The 22965-nt window shown below is 46.0% G+C and overlaps 1 protein-coding gene across 1 annotated transcript; it reads left to right on the forward strand.

Moving 5' to 3' along the window:
• The first annotated feature begins 13638 nt into the window (after positions 1-13638).
• STRIT1 (small transmembrane regulator of ion transport 1) lies at positions 13639-18312 on the forward strand. Its single transcript, XM_065748317.1, has 3 exons — positions 13639-13752; positions 18016-18115; positions 18205-18312. The coding sequence occupies exons 1-2, from the start codon at positions 13740-13742 to the stop codon at positions 18108-18110; spliced, it is 108 nt and encodes a 35-aa protein (XP_065604389.1). The 5' UTR covers positions 13639-13739; the 3' UTR covers positions 18111-18115; positions 18205-18312.
• The last annotated feature ends 4653 nt before the right edge of the window (positions 18313-22965 follow it).

Below are 22965 nucleotides of genomic sequence, written 5' to 3' on the forward strand. Positions count from 1 at the left end.
GAGAGTTAGGCGGCCCCAGCAGCCTTCAGGGGCTAAAGGGGACAAACACAGCAGCACCCCAGAGCCACGCAGGCAAAGCCTGGGGTTGGAGAGTTGAAACCATTGCACTGCTTCCCCTGCTGCTCGAGCTGCAGGCAGGCAGAGCTGGGGGACCTTCCTGCTGCAGGGGGATCCTCCCCCTGCATAGCAGTGTGAGGGAATGTGGTGGAGGAGTTTCCTGGATTTCCGTGATGCCAATATAGGCTCTCGTGAGATGAAACAAGATGTATTCATTGATTTTGTTTTTTATTTGAAAGACAAAATCTCAGCAGTCTTCTTTGCCTCTGGTCTCTGCACTCAGTCTGTGTGCCAAGCACTGCTGAGCCAGCCTTGCAGCAGGGCGCTGCTCGACTTGACAGCAGGAGTGAAGGGAGAAGGCCTGATACACACATGTCCAGTAAATAGCCCCTTTTGTTTTCTTGCTGAAAAGTATTTCTTTTTCTTTACTCAAAAAAAAAGTTTGGTTCTTTTGCCAGTAATTCAGGTTCCTGCATTATGGGGCCAGTGGGGTGCAGTCCCTTCCCTGCTGTAGGTCTGCGTAGAAATCACACGGAGGGATGCAGCCCAGTGCCAAATGAAATGTCTGTATCTCTTTGGCAGCACCTTCTGTTGCACTGAGTAGAGATGCTAAGTGCTTCCTAGGAGGAGTAAATACAAGCAACAGCTGCTGTCCACTTCTGAATGTGGCGTTCTGTTCTTACCAGATGAGTAAAATGAGACCATGTTCAGTTAGTGAAAGTAATGTCCCCAGTCACCAAGGCAGCAGGAATAATACCAGGCAAATCCTACCCTTTTGCTTCCCAGAGCTGTGAGCTACAGCATCGAGATCAGAGCTGCTCTGTAAAGCAGCCTCCAGTCACAGTGCTGGAGGTACTCGTAGTGCTGAGTGCTGTGACTGTGCTACAGTGCCTCATCTGCTCAGAGGGCTCAGCCACACGGCCCGTGTCCCAGATGTCACCATTTCCAGAGGCAGAGGAGTGTGGCAAGACTTGGGAGAGCTCAGCTGTGTTTAGATCCTCACGTGGAAGTTTGCCCCTTGCCTGTACTTTTTACAATCCACACTGGTTTAGAGCAACAGGTTTCTTATCATGACTGGTCTGCTGTATTCTTGCCAGGTACAGGGAAATAATCCTAACAGAAACCACACTTGACATTTTTATCACATTACGTTGAGCTTAGTGGGATTACTCAATGTGCAAATCTGTTAAAGACTTTGTGGCTTTCTCTGAATGTGAATCATCCCTTTAAAGCTGGGATTGAGCCTCGGAGGGCAGGAGCTGCACGCTGCAGCACTCCATCAGAGAACAGGTCACCTCCTCATCTTTGTTCTTTCCTGGCAGCAGATTGTCTCAATTCTTCTGATATTCCACAGCCTCTCATAAGAGACCATTACAAACAAAGCCATGGTTTGCAGCCCTGCTGCTTTCAGGTGAGTACCCCTACAGCTGCACCACATGCAGTGGTTCTGCAGTAGGGGAGAGGCTGGGATACTCTTGCTGTCCTTTTTGTGCTTATTTAGGCTGTTTGAATAGGTATATATTATCTGGAACACTTAATACTGTATTATTGTATCATATATATATATATATATATAATCTGAAGTGTTTTAAAACTTTTTAGGCCATGTTGGACACAATGCCTCTGAAAAACAAAGAAGGCACAAATCAGGGGAGCAGCTTCAGCTGTGGTCTGTCAGATTCCAGCCCCCGAAGTCTTTTTCCTCCTGGATTTGTCATTGCTGCTCTGTTATTCAGTCCTGTGGTCTCCTGTTGAAAACAAACACAAACAGCTGGTATTGTTTCCTTCTTCTTAGGGAAAAATGCTAAAGCTGTTTTTTTTCATTCCTAAAAGATTGTGTGCACTTCTCTTTGTGCTCTGAATTACTTCTCTTTATATGAGAAGTATGTGTGTGTGTATATATATATATTTATATATAAAATACTGATTGATGACTGTTGATATATTTCCAGTAAAAAAAAAGCCACACCAGAAAGTCCCATTCACCATTCATTTCTTTTTTCTTCCTTTTTTAAGCCTAAGAAAAAGCGTCTGCCAATATGCTCAGCTGCTGGCAAGCGAGGCATTGTGAGGAAGCCTGACTTGCTGCAAACTATTAGTAAACAAGCAGCTGTGTTAGTGGTAGCCAAGTTTAACAAGATCTACACTTAGGATCCTGTCATTTTTTGTGAATGAATATGCCATTCTGTCAGATCCATCTGTCCTGCTGCACGGCCCACGCGTACCCACCTCAGCTTCGCACATGGATGGAAGAGATTTTGGAGAAATTGAAGTGGAGAATGAAAGGTGAACAGAACATCTGTTAATAAATAGTTGGAAATTCGTTTAGATAATTGTCTGGCCCAGAGCAGGCAGGTTTTATGTTGTGTGCAGCTGTGACAAATGCAGCTCTGGGGCCCAGTGCAAACATGACGTGGTGTAGCTAGTGTAGGTAAATGCCATCAGTGGCTCCATTGTGGTAAGAAGGTGGAGAAGATGGCTGAGAAAAGCTCTGGAAGAAGAGCTTGAAGAAATCTGTCTTGTGTGATTCTGACCAACACAGATCTTCATCCATAGGAATGGTATCACTCGTAGGAAAAGAAAATCTGCAGTGAGTGTTAGTGGAGCTTGCTTCGTGTTGTGCCCTGTGAGGGGTGTGAGTTACTGGGGGTTCTGACACCTGCTCCCAGCAGTGGTGCCCAGGGCTGTGCTGGGAGCTGCCCGTTCCCAGTTGGCCATTGGAGGTGGGATGACCATGTTCCTGCGTGCCTTGTGCTCACTGATGGTGCTGGGGAGGTGTGAAGCTGAGCTGCCAGCTGTGGTTGGAAGCAGCTAAAGGAAGCAGACAGCATCTAACGATGCCCAGCAAGATCAGTATGGACCCTGGGGTGTACCCTGCACCCAGCAATAAAGGTGAGGTGGGAGAGAAGGGCAAGGTGGAGGTGTCCTGCAGCCCGGCCCTGCAGCAGCAGAGGGGAACAGTTGTGCTCCAGTCACCTGAGAGCTCCTGAGCACTTCTCTTTAATTCTGGATAGGAGCGTTTAAGGTAATGCTTAATCACTGTTTGTTTTGTTGGTTTTTATTTATTTTTATAACTGGAGATCAGGAGCTTCACATAAAGCGAAGCAGAAGCTCTCTGGGTATGGTTGGAACGAGCTCAGATGTTTCTCTGTCTCTCGGCCTCAGTTCAAACCTTACGGCTTCCTGGAAACTTGGAAAAGGAAACAGAGGAGCACATGCAGAGAAATATTACTTCAGAAATATTAAAATTCATTGTGGTAAGCGGGAATGAATCTGCATTTGAAAACAAAAACCAACCTTCAAAAGCCCTTCTCTGACTGCCAGGGATCGGAGTATAGAAGGTACATGCCAACAAAGTCAGGGTGCATGGCAGCTGCTTTCTCAGACAAGCACATGAGTCTTTGTGACACAAAGGCAGCAGGTTATTCCAGTACCTGGAAATAACTGTGACTGAGGAGGTGGAAAAGATGGTGAAAAACGTCTGTCCATGAGCTCTTGGGCAGGGATGGGAAGCATCAGCATCACCCAACTCCCAGCAATCCAGTGCTGCTGTGGTGGGAGCACCCCAGGGTGAGCCCTGCTGACAGAGCAGAGCTGGGCAGCGTGCTGCTGCAGGGCCTGCGTGGGCACTGCCCTCAACAGATCCCAACTGCAGCATCTGCCAGAGGTTCTATGGACAGTGCTTGGATGGTGCATAAAGCAACGTAGAGGTGCAAGTCTGATTCAGCTGTAGGAATACTGTTTCCAGCACCTGGCTTCTGGAGCGAGAGCTCTTATTGATTTGTTGCTGTGGAGATAAATGCCAGGATGCTCGTGGGATGCACTGGGGGAAATCAGTTTGCCTCTGAAACTCCATTAATTTGAGGCACCTTGAGTTTTCATCTGTCTGGAGACAAAAATAATGAATACAACGAATACAAATGACTTTGTGTAGGGATGGTTGTCAAAAAAGTAGAAGAAAAAGAGTAATTTTGAAATGACCATCAGTGCCTCTGCAGCAGCGCTATGGTTCTGTACATTTTCAGCTCACTCAGTATTTATCTGGCTTTGAAAAGGGGTGCATGTGAAGCTTTAGTAGTGTTGGTTTTGAGTTACGTTGTTTGACGAAAGTCGGCCCCATCATTTAATATCTGTATTGTTATTTGAACATCTGTGTCACTGCCATGGGATTTTCCCTGAAAGAGAAAAAAAAAAATGGAGAAGCACCAGAGTGCTGATTGATTTCAGTGACTGATATGTGTTAATGAACTTGGCATCCCACCCTGGGCCCAGCACGGGTGGGTGGGAGGTTTCTGCACCTCACTCCACATCTTGGGCTCAGAACTCCTCGGGCTTGTCCTGAACCTTGCCGTGTCTGCCCTCCCAATATCTGTGGCTGGGGATGGCAGCCATTGCCCTCCTGTAGCTGCTGCCCCAGCCCCACATTGTGCCTTCATTCATCACAACAAGCTGCGTGTTCCTCCTGGATATTGAAAAGTAGCAAATGAACTGATAAAATATGCAGCCACTATAAATTCATGAGCAAGGCAGTGCGGGGAGGTCACTCTGACACGAAGCTTGCTTTCTACTTGCCTTTTTAATTTGAAATATTTGGGGCAGTTTGAGAGCTTTGACATGCAATAAAATCCTGACCTGTTTTCCACCAAATTGCAATTATACAGCCTTGGCTTAATAATATATTGTCATCTGGAATTGGGTCAAAGCAAATCCACATACGTTATATAACTTGAATTGGATTATACAAAGAGAGGGAGATAGAATATCTTAAGCCCTTTAAATAAGGGATAACTGCAATACCAGGAACTTTTTAATGTCATTTGAAGCTGAATTTTAAAATGCACTTCCAGGTGCAGCATTGCATTTAAAGATGAAACTGTTTCTATGGTGGGAACATTTGTTTTCACGTGTCTGGGAGCCACGCTGGCAGGAACACCCCTGGGCTCCAGAGCTGTCGGGACGAGCTGGGTGGACACAGCAGGGTGAATGGGGAGAGCTCTTCCTCCCAGCCTGCCAGATGCAAAAAACAGTTTGCCAGACTGAACAGACATAGCTGTGGTTTAAAAACTGTCTGACAGCATTCATGAAATACAGCCAAGAATGCCAAAAATAGCTCCTTTTATCAGTGCTACTTACCAGCACGGGGAGAGTCATCTGAGCTGTTCTGTTTCCCTGGCAGAAAGTTCCCTCCATTGCCACAGAGCAGTGATGTGCTTCAGAATGTCACTCCCTGCACCACAGCTTGTGGTGTGTCACACTCTCCCTGCAGCACTGCTGCTGTCCTGGGGACTTCTGCAGTCTCAGTCCTCGCAAGGGCCCATGGCAGCTCTGTGGAGTGCAGCTGGGCTGTCCTCCAGGAGCATGGCCATCTCCAGCAGCTCGTGGCTGTGCTTCCAAGGAGGGATGTGAGCTGCAGGAGCTCACGGTGGTGTCACACTGCAGTGATACTGCAGGGCACTCTATCCCACACTGCAGCCTGAGCAGCATGTCCTGGGGTAGTATTTCTAGGTCTTGGTTGTGAGGAGGAGTTTCTCACTTTATCAGTGTTAGAGCCCAGGATGTAAGAGGAAGAGACGACAGCTCTGGTCTCTGTGACTCACACGCTCACTCGGTGCCTTTGGAGCAGTGTCATTGCAATGAGCAGGGTGTGAGGTGGCAGGACCGGGGGACAAGTAGAGCTCAGGGACTTTGCAGCAGTAATTGCAGTGCAGCAGAGGGACAAAAATAGATCAGCTGAAAATACCCCACACAGCAGTGAGGGGAGCTGCTGCCGGACCGCTGTCAGCCCCCCAGGTTTTGTTGAGCACAGCGTGCAGCTCTCATTCATCAGTGGCAAAAATGCACAGCTAAGGGCAGTGACTGTGCTGCAGAACTGTATGTTGTACCTGAGAATTTACACTGTCAGGTAGTGATGTGCTCGGTGTCCCTGTTGTTGTTTCCATGGGAGTAAATAGGAGGCTCCTGTCCTTCTGGCTGCAGCCTCACAGTGTGTCTGTGTACCCCTGTCCCTGCAGCACAACTCGGGAGCCGTGTTCAAGGACGAGATGCTCTTTGTGAAGTTTACAGACAGCTTCTTTAGACTCAATATAAATGGGGCGAGAATGTTCTGAGCCTGAGGAAGGCCTTTTCCTGAGCTAAGGATCTGCAGCAATTAACTTAAAGTAGAATAATTGGAAGGTTGAGTTTCTCTGTGTACTTGAGGCCTTACAGAGACAGCATTGACCTTTATGTTTTGGATGAGGATCTTACAAACCCCTCTGCATTATCTGCAGAGGTCTGTGTAGCGAAGCTCCAATGGTGGCATTCTTTGAGTAATGCTGAGGTCTCTCCTTTATTCTGTGCTCCACAAAAACCAGTGAGTGGTGAGGAGAAGGTAGCAGAAACGTGGAGCATGAAAACATTTCCCCAGATGGGTCATTGTTACAGAAATGCATTACCAAAGATCTGTATTCCAAAGGTCGATTAAATTGGGGTCTTCTCTCGTGAGGTCTGTGTGTCCTGGTGCTGTGCTCGGTGCTTGTCTACATGGATTCCTTCAGATGGGGCAGAGGTCCCCAGTGGAGAAACACTCCTCAACCTTTTCAGACCTCCACAGTGCTAAGTACACATCTCCTGACAGAGCTCTTAAGTACAGCACGATCAGGTTTTGGGGAGGTAAACCAGAGAGCTGCTGTGATTGTATGCGTGCTCCCTGAAGCTCTCAGCAGCACGGTGCGAGAAAGATGAAGTTGCACCGACTGTCACGAGAGGGAGTTGCAGCACAAGAGTGGGAGCTGTGCTTCTGCTCGCTGCCTTTGCTTCCAGGCCTTGCTGTCTTCATGCCCAGCGCGGGGAAGCTGCTTTTGTTCTTGCTCATGGGGTTTTCTTTAGAGTTCAATCTGCACATGAAATTAGCTATGGCCAAATGTTTTTTGAGAAATGTATTTCTGGTTGGATGCAGCTTTCGAATATTTCAATACCTTTTTAGATTTACAAAACTTTTTGAATTAACAAGTGATTTATTCAGGTAATTTTTAAACCATATATTTTCCCCATCACAGAAGGTTCATTTAAATGGAAAAATGTAAACTACAGAAAAGGTATGGAACAAAGATGCATCCTGCATTCTCGCACAAATAGATGAAGCACAACTGAAGGTAGCTGTTTCTGCAGCCATATAGAATCCAGGCAAATGCATGTACCAGTTGCCTGGAAGAGAAGGGACAGAATGTCTTTTGGCTAGGTGTCTTCAGCATCAGAATGCCAAAGCTGCTCCTCCTGGAGGGCAGTGCCAAGCCTTGCACCACAGTCACACAGGTTCAGCTCATGCACAGAAGTAACTTTGCAATGTAGTGCTCCCTGCTACTCATAAACACTGCCTCCTTATAGCTGGGTTGCAGCTGGTAAAGTCCTTGCTGTCTTTAATACATTTCGCTTTTATCAGAAGTTGTTTTCTTCTTGTCTTGAATTTTGTCCCCACCTAGCAGCTGCCTCTGGTTCAGACTCACTTTTCCCAGATTTTAGGGGAAGGGACCCTTCATCTGTAGGAATATGAGCAGGATATTGGTAGGGATTTCTGCTGCGGAAGGTGCAGTTTAGGGTGTGTGGCCTTAGGACACAAATTCCTGGGTTGGCTGATGCTGAATTGCACTGTAGTTTTCCAAACATGGGGAAATGGAGAATAAAAGCTTCCAAGGAAATCCTTCATTCCGGATTCCCACTCTGTCTGGGTACTGCCATGTGATTACAGGGAGACCTCAGTGTTTGAGACTGATGAGCACTTGCTGACCTCCTTCCTGGTGTGCAGCAGTGGCTGCTCGTGGCCACGAGTACTGCACAGCAATATGGGGCTTCTCACTGTGTTTGGGGCTTTCTGGCTCCTGGCAGCTCAGGGCACTAGCCTGCCCTCTGCTCACAGCCAGCTGTCCCTCCATGCCTGCACTCCCTCTGTTCCCCCAGCTGCTTGCTGTGAGCAGGGCACACAGCTGGGTGAAGGGAAGTAGAATGGAAAGGGTTGTGAGCTTCATGGGTTTTGAGGCAGCAGAAAATCACATGGGAAACACAGCATGGTGAGGTTGGTATTTTAACTCGGCCCTAGCAGCGTGGTCAGGAATGTCCAATTCAATGCAAATCCAGGTGACGCATTAGGTGCCTTTAAATCAGCATTTACCTCATGATTTAGCCTCATCTGTCACTTTAAAAGCCACAGCAGCAGGTTATACTAACGTATAAATCTTAAAATGCTTTCTCCAGAAAGCTGACCTTTCCCAGCGATTGATGGTGTGTGCAGGGTTGACTTTTCCTTTCTGACCAACCATGGTAGAGGAGGAAATGTAGTGAGGTTTGTAGAGGCCACTGGAGATCTGTCCCATCAGTGACCTGAGTGGCAGTTCTGGGTGCTGAGCTGTTCCTGGATTTCTTATTGCCCGGTGTGTTGCTCAGCTCAGCCCCCAGGGCCATGCATGGCATTGGCTTCAAGTCCTGGCCCTGGCAGCCCAGTGCAGCTGCCCCTGGTGCTGCTGAGCTCTGGGTCTGCTTGCAGCACAGCCTGCTTGCACTAGAAACCCGGCTGAGATGGCTATCATAGCTGGTGTCAGGGAGATTTATTCCCAGCAATTATCCCTGGGCTGGTTAGGAAGGTATTTACCAGTCACTCTGAGACCGTTGAAGCAAAACCGTACGAAGACAAACCCAAATCTTCAGCTGTTAATTTTAGAGAGCAGTGGGAGGTGAATCCAGAAGGGATGCTCCACATGGAAATGTCTGCCCTGGCAATGCCATTTCTCCAAGCCAGAGCACCTCCAGTGTTCCAACTTCCAGCTCTCGTGTTGGGTATGTCGTTATTCAGCTGTGTGCCCCAGGAGCTCATGTGGAATTCAATATTTAGACATATAATAAATTGAATTTTTCAGGTCTCACCCAGTTATCAAATCAGCCAACGCTCTGTGTTTACTTTGATGGTGTGGATATGAGTGGAGGCGATGCAGTGATTTTAAAGGAGCTCTCATGTGTTGAGATGGGTGTGATTCAGGAGAAAACATCCCACCAGACAGAGCTCCTCCTCGTGGGGCTGTTCTGCGACCACGGTAATCTGATGTTCTCACATCTGTTGCTCTGCAGGTCACAGGGGAGCGGGGCAAAGTCATAAAACAAGACAAGGCACATAAAAGTGGGTTGTGATTTATATAGGAAATCACTCGTGTTTGCTTTGTTTATTTAAGGGAAAACCTCAAAGGAAAAAACGACTTTAAAATTTAGTGCCAATATTACAAAGCTGTAAAGATTTTATCACTTGGAGCATTGCTTGCGGAGATGAGCTGTGTCTCTCTACTGTAATGCAAAGCAGTGTACCATGCAGTTAGTTATACGAATCTTGCAGGACTTGGACAACCTTGGGTGCGTTTTTGGCATCCTCCTGAGTGCTGCGTGGATCCTTTCTGCTGTTAGAAGCAAGGCAACCAAAACCTGTTTGACGTTTGAATACACGGTAATGCGTGGTAAAGTGTCAAAGATGAGAATGTACTCTGAATGTATTAGTTGTGTAAAGAATGAGCATTGCCAATTCTTGTTGCAACGAGGCCAGGTTTTAATGAGGTGTTCTGGCTGGTGCTTCTCAAATGTCAGACCCTAAATCAGAATAGCACAAGGAAATGGGGAAGGGTTTGCCTCTTACTGAGGTAATGCGTGATTGCTTCTGGCTAAGTCCTTCCCGAGGAGCAAAGCAGGGGGAGCAAGGTGGTGGGACGCAGCATCACTTCATGTTGCTACAGGAGAACTGATTACCTGCAGCATGTTGTGGTGACGTGTCTGCAGACCTATGTGGCTCACAGGAAGGCCTCTATAAAACCAATCAAACCATTACAGAGCCATACAAACACTTTCCTTCTAGCACTGGCTCGATTTTTCTTGCTGTTTCTCCTGGCTTGGCTGCTGGCTGTGGTTGGCCCTTCCCCTTCCTTTCCTGTGACTGCTGTGCAGATGCAGGTCCCCTCTGAGCTGAGGGTGCCAGCAGCTCCCCAGCCCTCCTGGCTGCTGCACTTAAGCAGCTCAGCAATGGCAGACTCATGCAGTTCCTCTGTGTAACTGCAGGAGTAACTAAAAGATAGCAATCAGCAGAGCAACACACTTTATAACGTGAGGTGGGGTACTCCAGAGCACAGCTAGGTACTTTGTTTCTTCAAACCCTTTGCCAAAGCTTTGGCACAGCAGCAGCTGAATGGACGGCCTGGGGCTCCCACAGCCAGCAGCACGGCGGCTTTGCTGGGAACAAATGGATCTTTGAGCTGTGTGTGTGACCTCCAGGCAGCCCAGGGCTCCAGCAGCAGCCTTGCCTTTATTTTCTTCTGTCCTTTGGCAAAGCCCACGTGGAAGAGAATGTAATATTTTCTCAGACATCAGTACCGCTTTTGGCCTTAAAATGGTTTTCTCTTCCGGAAGGACTTACGGCCTCGCTGGCTTATTTGGTTCATCCTCCTTATTTTGGCCCCAGTTCACTTATAGCAATGGGAGCGTTTAAAATATGAAAAGAGCATTCCTAGTGTGGAACATTGAATGGCACAGGGGTCAGCAATCACACCCAGAGGACTGCTCCAAGTGAGACAGATCTGGTGGGTACCTCAGCTCTAAGAGTTCTCAACCAACCGCCGTTAACCACCTGGCTCCAGCGACATATAGTGAGGATTTTATTCTTCCAGCACAAGCAGAGAGGAAAACAAAACATACACAAATTATAATGTGGAACACTAATCAAGCTGAGGAAATCTATTTTTCTTGCAGATTATTCTTCAGCTGGCAAAGAAGGAGATGCTGATTCGTCACCAGTAATTCTCTTGAGCTTTTCCCTGAGCGCTGTGTACTCTCCTGCTTCCTTCCACTTCGGAGCTGGCACCCAGCTTTGTTTGGCTGTTGGGCTGAGATCTATTGTAGAATCATGTCTGCAGCTCATTCCTCCCTTCCAAATGGAAGATGTGAATGTTTAAAATCGTGTCCATGTTGTCATACTACATTTTTCTGCGCTTACAGCTTTCATATCCTTAACCTCGTGCTTTAGATTTGCGGAGGATCCTTACTGTGCTTTCAGCTAAATTAGGGTAGTAGTTATCAAAACCGTTGCAAACAGCAATGACACAATGTCCTTGTGAAAGGCAATGAAGCCTGGAAAGTTCCCAATCTGTGAAGGTCAGATTGTCTTGTTAGGAATACATGGCTCCTGGTAGTAGAAATTATTTCCATTAGATCAGATGTATATATATAATTAGCAGAACCAAAAACAGATAGCATTTTTACGGGAACAGCTATGCAGCCAATGAAGTTATTGCATCAGAGTTTTTTGTATTTAATAAAATATGACACAGGGAATGGAATCATATTTCTTTCTACAACAGGTTGGCTTGTATCCCAACAAGTCTATTGTTCTGCTGCGGAGCTAAGCTAGGACTATAAAACTCACTTTTTATTCTGTGTCTCAGGATGACACGATACAGTGAATTGTGCATTGCGCTATAAAATGTTATACAGCCCCGAGGTTTATTGTTGGAGTATACCCTCCTTGGGCAGGCAGTTGGAGAAGCAGCTCCCTTGTGCAGTGTGTGGGGAAAAGCAAACATCTTCTCAGGAGAGCTGTCCTGCTGAAGAATGTGGGGGATTGGCAGCAGTGGGACCTTCTGGGATCTTCAGTACCTGAAACTTCAGTACTTGGGAAATGTGCTGTTTTAGTGGTGATATTTATGCAACATTTGCTTAATCTGATTTCTAGAAACCAGCAGAAAGCTTCTGATGAGTTTCCTTGGGCAGAGGAATGGGATCCTCCGTGGGGCTCATGGAGCCTTTCCTGTGCAGGACCCCGCAGCTATGCTGGTTCTAAGGTGATGCCAAAGCTCATGTTAAAATGCCGTCTGCAGAGACTGGTGTGGGCCTGGTGGGAATGGGAAGGCAGTGAAACTCTGTGTTTGTTGGATCTGCAGAGCTGGAAGTAACACCTCAGAAAGTACGTGTTGTGAGGGAGCATCATCAACAGAGAAATACGGAGCCCAAGGGATGGAGAGCACGACGGGGTGGCCGAGGAGCAGCTTGGTCAGGGTATCCACTGTAGCAGCTGGTGAAGAGGTCCAAGTCCTCAGGTGGCATGGCTTAGCTTCAGTTACTGCTCTGTACACGTCGTCTTAGAATTCATGCCAAACTCAGAGGACCAAAAAATGAGAAGTGTTTATAGTAAGCAACAAAACCAATCTATACAGAGATAAATTCATCACTGAAGTAAAACAACTGACTTCAGTGAAGTTTTGCCAGAGTTGAGTGCTGCTCTGTCACTTTGTGTATGTTACATCGTTTCTAAGATACTGATCACCGCAATACAAATAATTGTATTTAAAATGTTCCACTCCTATCCATTTACTTTGTTCATTACAAATGGAAATATTTCATAGTTGTATGTGAGTCACATGCAGCCTGGGGGATGCAGTTCCCATGTTTGCATCTAGGACAAAAAAATAATTTTTCCTGAAAAAAATAAGCAGATGTAATTATCTTTCCCCTGGCAAGTCTCTCTCCGGCTGTTTTGTAGGAGTAGCTCTGGACATGCACCCAAAGCCCTGTGGAAGGGGCATGTCCATGCTCTGGGCCTCTCAATGCAAGATACCTGGGTTGTGATCTTGCTCTAGAGCAACTCTGATCACGCTGATCCAAACAGTCACTGTTTCATCCACCTTGGGCTCTAGACTCAAACTTTGGTTTGATTCCCTTTCTGCAGGCTGCCTGAAATGGGAGCTCCAAGGGAGATGCGATCTCCAGCACCACTGAAAAAAGAAGAAATAATTCTGAAGCAAGGAGAACTTTTGCAATTGAACTATTGTGTCTTTAATTAACAAGCACACAAGTAAGGGATAATCTCTTTTAGAAGATATGCAGAGGTGTTTCTGAGCCCTGCCTCATCTTCCTGGGGAACGTGACTGAGCCCCTGTCAATTCTGCAGATGTCCAGATTAGGTCGTATCAAAACTCCCCACATCAGAACTGGCTGTTCTGTACAGACTTGGTTCTCCCAACAAGCTGAGTGGAGTCCTTATTGCTCAGAAACCATGCCAAGGTCACTCTAAGTGGTCTCTGTGTTGGCTGTCTTTATGGTTGGGAAAGCTGATAAGGTATGGTTTGCCTTTTTGGCAGAGATCTGGAACTCTTCTCCATGTTTTTTCTCTTCTGAATCAGAGACTGCAGTTTGCAATGAATTTTGGTTAATCTCTTTGTACTTTCTTTAGGATGAAATCATGCCTCCCTCAGAATTGTTGCCTGCTACCTATAGAAGGAACGAAATCCTGTCTGTACATTGTGACCTTTCAGAGCGAAGACACTAAATCTGTGTGTGCACATAAATATGACACAGATTTATCACGCGCTATTTCCTAGCTGTTCAGAGACCATAAAGCCATCCTTGCCCCCGTCTCCCTCTCTCTCTCTCCAAATAAGGACCCCTCTTTGTTCAGCTTTCTTTGAAAACAGGTGTGTGACTGCAGGGAGGGGCCGAGGTGAGCTTCAGTCCCTTGAACTCCTGCCTTTCTAAACAATTGAAAGCATATAGCCAAAACCTGGCATCAGCGAGCAAAGCAGCTGCAGCACGTTCCAAATATTGCTCTATTTAAAGCATCCCAAGGCTCCCGGGAACAACTGCAGAGGCAAAGCTTACACTTGTCAATACAGCCGGCAGAGGGAGGGATGGCAGAACCAGGTAAGACGCATGACTAAAAGTTAGTGCAGCTGTGTATTCCTAGAAGTCATAAGCAATAGCTGTTAGCAGCAGTGAGCTTGAAGTGGCTCGAGTTCTTCCTGCCTCTGAATTCAACCCATTTTATTGCCTTTTGTTTTTGTAACTGTGATTTTAGGTTGATGAACGTAATTAAACTGAACCGTGGAAACTGAGTTACGTTTGACAGTAATTTAGATAGATTGCATAGCTGAAATCTGAGCGTAGTGAGCACAAAGCAATGTAGATTTTAACTCTGCAGAGCCCAAGAGGCAGAGCATAGTGAAATTGTAATAACACAGTTTGCTGCGAGCACAGTTCACCAACAGTGACAAAAGGCAGTTTATAAAAATGCATTTTGTATTCACTGTCACTTTCTGTTCACCTCCGTAGAGCTTTGCATGGTAACGGCGCTGTGCTTACACGTGGTGCTAGCTGTGCAGTTACTCAGGCAATGCTTTTATTTGTAAGAGGAACTTTCTTATCCATCTTCATGTGTATACCAGTAGCTTTTAAAATGTTGTGCCTTCTGTATATGGCGCAGTTAACAATGGTATCTAAACGTACAGTGACATGCTGCTGAACTCAGGTACAACTGGGCACTAAATGCTGTTACTTAATCTTAGTTTTAATTGGTGCCCATGGAAATTACACTGGTATTCCACAGTGAATGAGTACTGATGCATGCATAGTGCTGGTAGTATCATTATTTTTGCATTTAAGAAGAGAAAAAAAGAAAAGTGGTGCAGCCATAGGTGTGACACAGAGCCAGGCTGGAGGCAGCCACAGCCTGGGGCAGCAGCTGGAGCCCAGCACCCCAGGGCTGAGCATCACAGAGTGTGGGTAGGCACGGCCAGGAGACCCAGCTGGAAGGATTAGGTGCCAGGTTTGTGTGATTTTTCTAATGTGGAGCTGGCAAATGCCATCAGCACAAAAGCCTGCTCATGTCCAACCTGCTTTAGATCAGATTTTAGAGCACCACACTCCATTGGCAGCATGTGTGGAATTCAGAAAAACTGGTTTGTTGGGGCTGGCAGCTGGAATATGGGCTCCCTGTTTCTGTGTCCAAAGCCAGCAGAGCTGGAGGTTGGTGCAGGAGATGTGGGAGATGTGCACTCCTTTCCTCCCACATTTCTCCTGACTGGTGTGGTGTTCAAGCCTTCCCTGTGGGTCACAGCAGTCTGGCTGTGCATGTGCACCCACATGAGATAAAATAATATAAAGGAAAAACACCAGCAAAATTGTGAGGCATTTTGGAGTCTGGGGCAGAAAACTGAGCATGACAACCTTGCTTAGGTGGAGCATTCCCTTCTTCACCTGCTAAGCATCTTTAATTTAAGTGGGAGCTTTTCTGCCCAGTGCCTTGGTGAGTCCTTTGGCCCACTCTTGTTGGTGCAGTTCTGCTCAGACATCTCGGGGTGAACGCAGCACCACCACAAGCATCTTTTTACTTATGGTAGTTGGCAGGAATACACAAGGTAGAACCAATTTATAATACTAGACAAAATCTGAATCCCAGGGAAAAAAAAATATTGATACAAGATGAAGTTAATTTGAATATTTAGGGAATACCTGGCTTGGAAATCACTAATGCTGTAGCCTGCCATTGAGGGCTTGTTGACATTGCTGTGGTACGTGGGCACTCCATGATGGACAATTCCAGTGCTTCTGATCACTGAACACTATTGGTTGTGTGTAGAGGAGCTCTGATGTAGCACCGTGGCATTTGCCACTCTGACCTGCCTCTCTCTCCTTATTATGAGATGAACTCATGTCTAAAGTAGAGAAAAATTACAGCAGTGGGAGAAAAAGAAAGTAATTCATACCTAGAATGCCAGTTTATATACATGGGTCACAGTAAGATCCCTTTATTTGCTCTTGCTGCCATCCAGACTTGTCCTTTTGGTGTCAGTGGGCTCTGTTCCAGGAGCTGGGTTTTCTTTCCTGGTCCTGTTGAGAAGCATTGCTCATGATTGCTCCTCAACAACCCACATTTCCCTCAGTATCCTGTTCTTGTTTGCATTCATTATAACAATAACCATAACGAATCCTGGCGTTTTAGGATTGTAGCTGGTTACCTGCAGGGGTCAGTAAAGATTTCTTTCTTTGCAAAATGCAGTTCCTTTGGAGTGTGCTGCTCCCCTGCTGCTGTCCCACTGCCCCTCAGCTGCAGCTCAGCCTGAGCACCAAGCAGTGCAATGCTCTTTGCAGCTGTTGGTGTGCTCCATGGGGTGATGTGTGGCTGTCAGATGTAGACTTGGGGTAGTTTTTCAAAGCTCAGTGCATTGCAGTTTGTCACCTTCTCCTGTATGCTTGCAAACAGTTTGCTGCCCTCTGAGTGAGGCCTTGCAGACAGGTTACCTGCTGGTCTCATGCAGTCTAGCACCTAGCACTGTGCTTCAGCACCTCCTGCTTGCAGCATAAAGCAGTCTTCACACAGTTGCTTTACTCTAACCTGGAGTCTGTCCCATGACATGCAGGGGATCAGAGCAAATGATCTCATGGTCATATCTGCTCTTAAGCTGTGAAACACAAGTACTTCTAATGGCTCCTATGAAACTCTATCCCTCAGAGCCAGCTGCTTGCTGCCCATGACAAATGCTGGGCCCAGCATTCCTGCTGACCCATCAGTGCTGGCTTGCTCCTCGTACCTTTCTGCATTTAAAGTGGATCTCACATAACAAAACACCATATCCAGCAGATACATTGGCAGCCGAGCAGAGCTCTATCAAAATTCTTCCATGTGCCCCAGTAGGGCCCAGACCTTTAATTGTAATGGAATCTTAAGGGGAAAAAAACAAAACAAAACAGAAAACAACCAGCAAGGAAAGAGCAATGATTCCCAGCAGAAGGACCTTTACATAGAGTCAAACACTCCTTAAAAGAAGCAGGCATGGGATTTCCCTGTGGCAAAAGGACACTCTGTTTCTCAGCAAGATTTTATTCTTGTGCTGCATGGTTGCTGTTCATATGTCTTACGTTTTAATGGCAGCACACACTGATTTTCTACCTATACACTCTTTCCTTCTTGGTCAATACACCATGAAATACCGTGGCAAACCGTGTCTGTGCTGAGTGTAGTTTTTTCAGAGCAATGTGGAAAGCCTTAAATTATTCAGCACACCTCCAAAGTCTGTCTACTGGACCTGAAATGTGCAAGGTGCTGTGGATAGTTTGACATTATTGATTAATCCCTTCAGAAACCTGGGAATCTTGTAACTGCAGATTGTTGTACTTCCATGTTCTGTGATATGCTGGTAACTAACATGATCCCAAAGGTTGATGTGCTGCTTATTGGCAAGCTTCTGCTATTTGCAAAAAACTGCTAGAAGGGTCTTTGAAATTGTGGTGCTGTCCACATACACATTTTTAAGGGCTGTTCCTGCTTTCTGTGTGCTTCCTGTAGAACCACCACCTCAATCTGCCTCTGCCTCCAAACTATTTATTAGCTTGTTCTAGTTCTTAGTGGACAGAACAGGCAAGGCTTCAGATTTTTTTTTGTCCCAACTAAGGCAGACAGGTGGAAACTTCTGTGTTATTTTCTTACACTGAGCTGATGGAAACCCTGCTGTGGATGCCCTGTCTCAGTGTAGGACAGGAGAGAGAAGAGGGCAGAGCCAGGCACTGTGCAGAGAGCACTGAGATGAGTGGTGGGTCCCTGAGGCACAACTCCACAGCAAATACCTCTTTGGGGTATGAGAACTCCTCAGCATCCCCTTGTTGTGGCTCCAGGCACATTTATCTTAAATTAAACAGGTACAGTATAATATTTATATGTGTATATATGTATGTAATAAATATATATTATATAAATACACAGCATAAATTGCTGTATTTTTAATTTGCTATTGCCAAGCTCGGGAGACTTCTAGAAGGTTCTGTACAGGTACATGTACATTCAGGCTATTGAACCTGAGTCTGCTGTTTGTCCAGTCCAGATGTTCTTCTGACCCGTGGAGTCCAAGGACAGAACCATGCTTCTGTCTCTGCTTCTTTTGGAAGTGCTAAGCCTTGCACCTATCTGATTGCAGAGACCAGAGTGAGGCTGCTTTGGGTTTTGCTATGTATATGTAGCAGGCCTGCCAAGACATGGTGACTCCATGCCAAAAATAGCAGTTGTAGATGTGGCCCATGCTCACAGGTATCTTTTTTGCTTTGTGATAATTACTGCTTCCTTGTATTCAGTTTAGCAAATTCACAATCAATGTAACGTGCCCTTTCTGAAAAAGGTGATCCTTTCTCTTTTAGCCCAGCTCCCACTTTCACGTCTCGTGGTACCCATACTGCTTGCAGTTGGCTGGATAGTGGGTTGTGCACTGATGGTTTACATCGTCTTCTCCTGATAGAAGTAAGTGTCTCTCACAGAATCGTGTGCCATCCATGTGTTCTTTGGTGTGCACTGCTGCCTTTATCAATATGATTTTCTTTATCTTACAGGACAGAAGAATTTACAATGGCGCTGATTGGAAGAACTTGAAAGTTAAATTGGAATGTCTGATGACTAGAATATGTTTAAAATTAATTATTTTTAATATCAACACCGTAGACACTGTGTACACCCAGTCTTTATCTCCCAAATCTCTCGAGCTCATTCTTCCTTTTGTGAGCAGATAAAACAAACAGCACATCTCTTCCTGTCAGCTGTCCTAGAGTTGGGTTGGAAGGGACCTCCAGAGCAGCCCCAGCCCAACCCCCATCATGCAGGTTCCCTGCAGCTGGCTGCATGCGAAAGCACCCACGGGGACTTGTCACCTCCCTTGACCTGCTGGCCATGCTCTTAATGCACCCCAGGATCCCAGTGTCCTTCTTGACCACCAGGGCTCACTGCTCATGGCCAACCTGTCATCCAGCAGGACACCCAGGTCCCTCTCCTCAGAGCTCCTCTCCAGCAGCTCATCCTCCAACCTGTACTGGTGCATGCAGTTATTTCTTCCTAGGTGCAAGACTCTACACTTGCTCTTGTTAAACCTCATCCAGTTCCTTTCTGCCCACCTCTCCATCCTGTCCAGGTCTCACTGAATGGCAGCACAGCCTTCTGGTGTGTCAGTCATTCCTCATCCACTCATCTATTCTGCACCTCCTCAGCTTAGTTATAAGGATGCTGTGGGATGCAGTGCCAAATGCCTCCAAGGGGTGAAGAGCAGCTTTCTTGATAGAACATGCTGCAAGCTGAGCTATTTAAAACCAATTTAATAGCATACTGTTTTAATGATCAAGTGGTAGCTGTCAGTGCTCCCTGCTTTCTGTGGGTTGTTGCAGTGGGAGGATGTCACGGGAGCAGCTCAGTGTTTGGGTGAGACACCTCCTGGAAAGCATCTGAGTTTGGAGCATTGGGCAGCCAGAAGCAGGCTGGTTCATTGGGCCCAGCCACAAAGGTTGTCCTCAGCAGAGCAGAAGCATTGTAATCAGGTGGAAGCATCGTGGTGAGCGTTCTGTGTTTGCATCTGCTTGAGGATGCCCTAGATAAGTGGCTCACTCAGGGATGAGCACAGGAGTTGCAGCCACTATCTTCTGCCACAGCTCTTCCCTAGCAGCGCTTTGAGTCGTGCTCTCTGCCATCCATTTTGTCTAGGTTACCATGGCTCATCATGGTGATTAATGACTGTGCTACTTCATCACCTCCTAGCTGGGCTACAGGCACACAGTACACGTGGGCATGCGGCCCAGTCCTTCCAGAACTGCAGCTAGTGTGGGATGTCTCAGCACCAGCAGGGCATCTGTCTTCTGCTCCTACATTGGTTTATCTTAAAATACGAATTGCCCGTGTCAGTTCTGATGTTCAAGGCTCTACCTAAAACAGTACCAGAATATCTAAAACAAGTTGATTGGAGAGTGTAATTGGCGAACTGGTTTGAGAAGTGCCATGTAGCTACCCCAAAGGTGCCCTGGGCAGGGGGTCTTTCCCGTATCCTGGCTTAACTCTGGGCTGGATGCTGACTTCCAAGATCCTACAGAAACCAAATGGTACAGTTTTTGACATATATTGTGCTTGTTCATAAGTTCATAAGTTCATAAGTTCATAAGGTTGGAAAGGACCTATAAGATCATCTAGTCCAACCATCCTCCTATCACTATCTCTACCCAACTACTACATTAAATTAAATTGTTTCTTGACCTTCTTTCGCCAATGTGAGTATATAGCAATGCTTGAATATTGTAAAGCAGAAGTAGATGCTGTAGTGTGTATCTGCTGTGATAGTGAGGAGGATAAGTACTGAGCTGGCTCTCGTTCTGTTGTGTCATTGTTGAGACAGAAGTCTTGGAATAGAGCAGGGCATTTGATAGTATTCAGGTGGAAATGGATAAAAATCTCTTTGATTATCTGAAAGCCTTATCAATAAATCCCCATGTAAGGAAGGAAGTGGTAAAATGGTTTGCGTAATGTGAAATCTCACAAAGGATGCTTTCTGTTCTCTGTTGTTACCATTAGTTCAGCATGTAATGCTACGTGGGTATCTGCACGGTTGGTGGAGGAGGCACTGAATGGTGATGCTGTCACCAGGAGGTCAGCCCAAAGCAGCAGCTGTGAGCAGAAATTCACAGCTGTGAATATTGTCATCACGAGAAATCTTGTCCCAGATGTGTGATTGATGGATTCTGTTACGTTCAGCTGTCTTTTAGTGGTACCTGTAAAGGCTGTAAGGGCTCTGCAGTGTGTGGGAGGCAGCGTGCTCATTCCATCCCTGAATACGGGAAATGTTTGCTGTTATCTGAGGTAATTATGTGTAGGGTGGAGTGTACTGAGTGCTTCTCATCACACAGCCTGGTGCTGGAGGCAGCAGGCAGTGCAATGCCCAGCTGGACATACGTGAGGGAGTGAGCATCTTCATGCAAGGGCACAAATCCAGCCTTCAAACCATTGCTGAGCTCATCAGGACTTGTTTCTATTAAAGGGTGATTTTACAAATAATTTTTTGTGTTGGGTAGCTGTCATAACTTATTCCTGTAGTAGTTCTAGTGTGCTGGTGTGCCATGTGAGAGGAGAGCTTGAGGTAATGCAGGTGAAGGGAGACAGAAATGGGATCTGAATCATTTGGGCGAAAATCTTGTTAACAAAACACTGGATACATATTATTTTTACTGCTGCTCTGTTTTCTGAGCTAAATGTTTTCTATTCTGTGAAACACTGCTTCAGCTGTGGAGAGTTATATTCCATAAAGCAACTTCAAATTCTGCTGTACTCACACTGTGACTGATACAGTGTGCAAGTGTGATTCCTGTGGAGGAGAATTTACTCCAATATCTGCTAATAAAACAGTTGTGGGGTTTTTTTAACTTTTTTGGGGGGGTTAATGGGATGATTTAATCCTCAGCAGATGACTTTTGAGATAATTAGTTTAATCTCCTTCCATGCATATGACCACCACAGATTTTCAGTTAACTGAAATCTTCAGTTCTTCTGGTGCTCAATTTCATCCTGCAGATAAGACTGATTTAAATACACAGTGGATATTAACATATATTTTTTTTCTTTTAGGAGTAAGATACTCTCCCCTTGCAGAAGTTCCTAGCCTTCCTTGTCAATAGTGCTGTCCTCTTTTGCTCTTCTGTGCTTTATCTGACTCTTTTTGGTTTTGAAAATTGACACTTGACACACCTATTAGGGCACACTTTGATTTTTCCTCTATGCAGTGTCACAGATTCTTCCTCTCTCTTTCTCATGTTAGCCTCATTCTGTGTACATTACCAGTGAAAAAGAAGCAGTCTTTCTTAGGCAGTGCATCCAAAGCAGGAAGGAGAGGGCTTCAGCAGCACGGTGCTTCCATTGGTGGTGCTGCATTTATTGCATCTGTCACTTTCAACACTGAATGAGGTGGTTTCCTGAACAACAAAATCCTAGAAAGAAGCAGTGCAACTGCCTACAAGTTGTACTCCTGCTGTGAAATGTTAGAGTGCCTGCAGAGCCCTGAGAGGGAGCGAAATGTGAATGCCACATTGAGTGACACATTTTTCAGGCTTTGTTGTTCTCGAGGCCTTTGGTGGATGCTTCCTGTGGCATCCCTCTAAATATTTCCCTGACACTCTAAAAAGGAAAAGCCTCACTGGTGCTAATTGGTTTGCAAGCTGTGATAAAAGGTACATTCTGATTTTTCATTGTGTGTGTAAAGTCAGATATCTTGCATCTCAATTATTAGTTCTGTGTTTCTCTTATGGAAGACCTTATTTTCACTTTTGCATGAGTGAGAAAATCAGAAGTGTTCCAGGTTAAAGTTTGTTTTTTAAAATAGGTGTTGTACATGTTATTTCTCTGTTACATGCTATCACGTGGCCCTGCTGCTCTTAGCAGATGTGCTCAGTGACTTTTAGGTGGCAGTGCTGGAGAAGATGAGGCTGATGTGGGGGGCACAGGACGGGCCCAACACCAGGACCAATGCGATTCAGGGCTGTTCTGCAGAGCATCACTTCTTTTGTTTGCTCTTGGTTCTGGTGTGTAGCCATTTCTCAACAGGGCTCTTTTGGTAGTCACACTCTCTTGATCCAGTGGCTTTGGCTGGGAGCAGAGCCAAGCCTTCTTTCTCTTTCCTACCTGCTCCAGAGGGGAGGAAGGAGATGAGCAGCTTCACTTGCTCCGCAGGTTTGATCCTGTGCACAGGGCTGTGTGCAGGAGGGATGGTGGTGGTCTGGGAACCGTGTGGCTTTGGCTTTTTGGACATACATAAATATGGCTTTTAATAATAAGGCAGGAGTGTTTTGGTTCCTACTATGTCTCGCTCCTTTTTCTTCAAACCTTCTCATAAAAATTCAGGCACTGAATCATGCAGTGTCTGTAGTTGTTCCCCAGGTCTCTACTCACTTGACGGCATGGTTTCACGTAATGAAAGCAGAGCCAACAACAGCTGGGAGAACTTTGCCTATCTTCTGGTTATTTGCCTTAGGTTTTGTTTGTACTCCTCACCCTTCTCTCCAAACTCCTAGCTCAGTAAAATATAGGAGAGGGGGAAGAAGGAAGTGATGAAATGGATCTTCTAGGGAGAGAGTCTTACTGTTCATGAATGTAAAAGTGGAATCCAGGATTTTGTTTCTGCAAAGACTATCTGTTGCTGATCTGGCCTTTATTTCTTACTGTGATATTGAATGAAGTGAACGTGTGCCTGTAGTGTATATGAGTTCTGTGCTCCGTGAGGAGCTAACAGGAAACAAGATGCAGCTAATTTTTGTGTACATAGGTCATTCAGATGTGAGAAAACACTGCCTGAT

This window comes from Cyrtonyx montezumae, unplaced genomic scaffold (genome assembly GCF_038088225.1).
Source record: "Cyrtonyx montezumae isolate F1298 unplaced genomic scaffold, pur_monq_1.0 scaffold_5, whole genome shotgun sequence".
In the NCBI taxonomy this organism is placed as follows: Eukaryota; Metazoa; Chordata; class Aves; order Galliformes; family Odontophoridae; genus Cyrtonyx; species Cyrtonyx montezumae.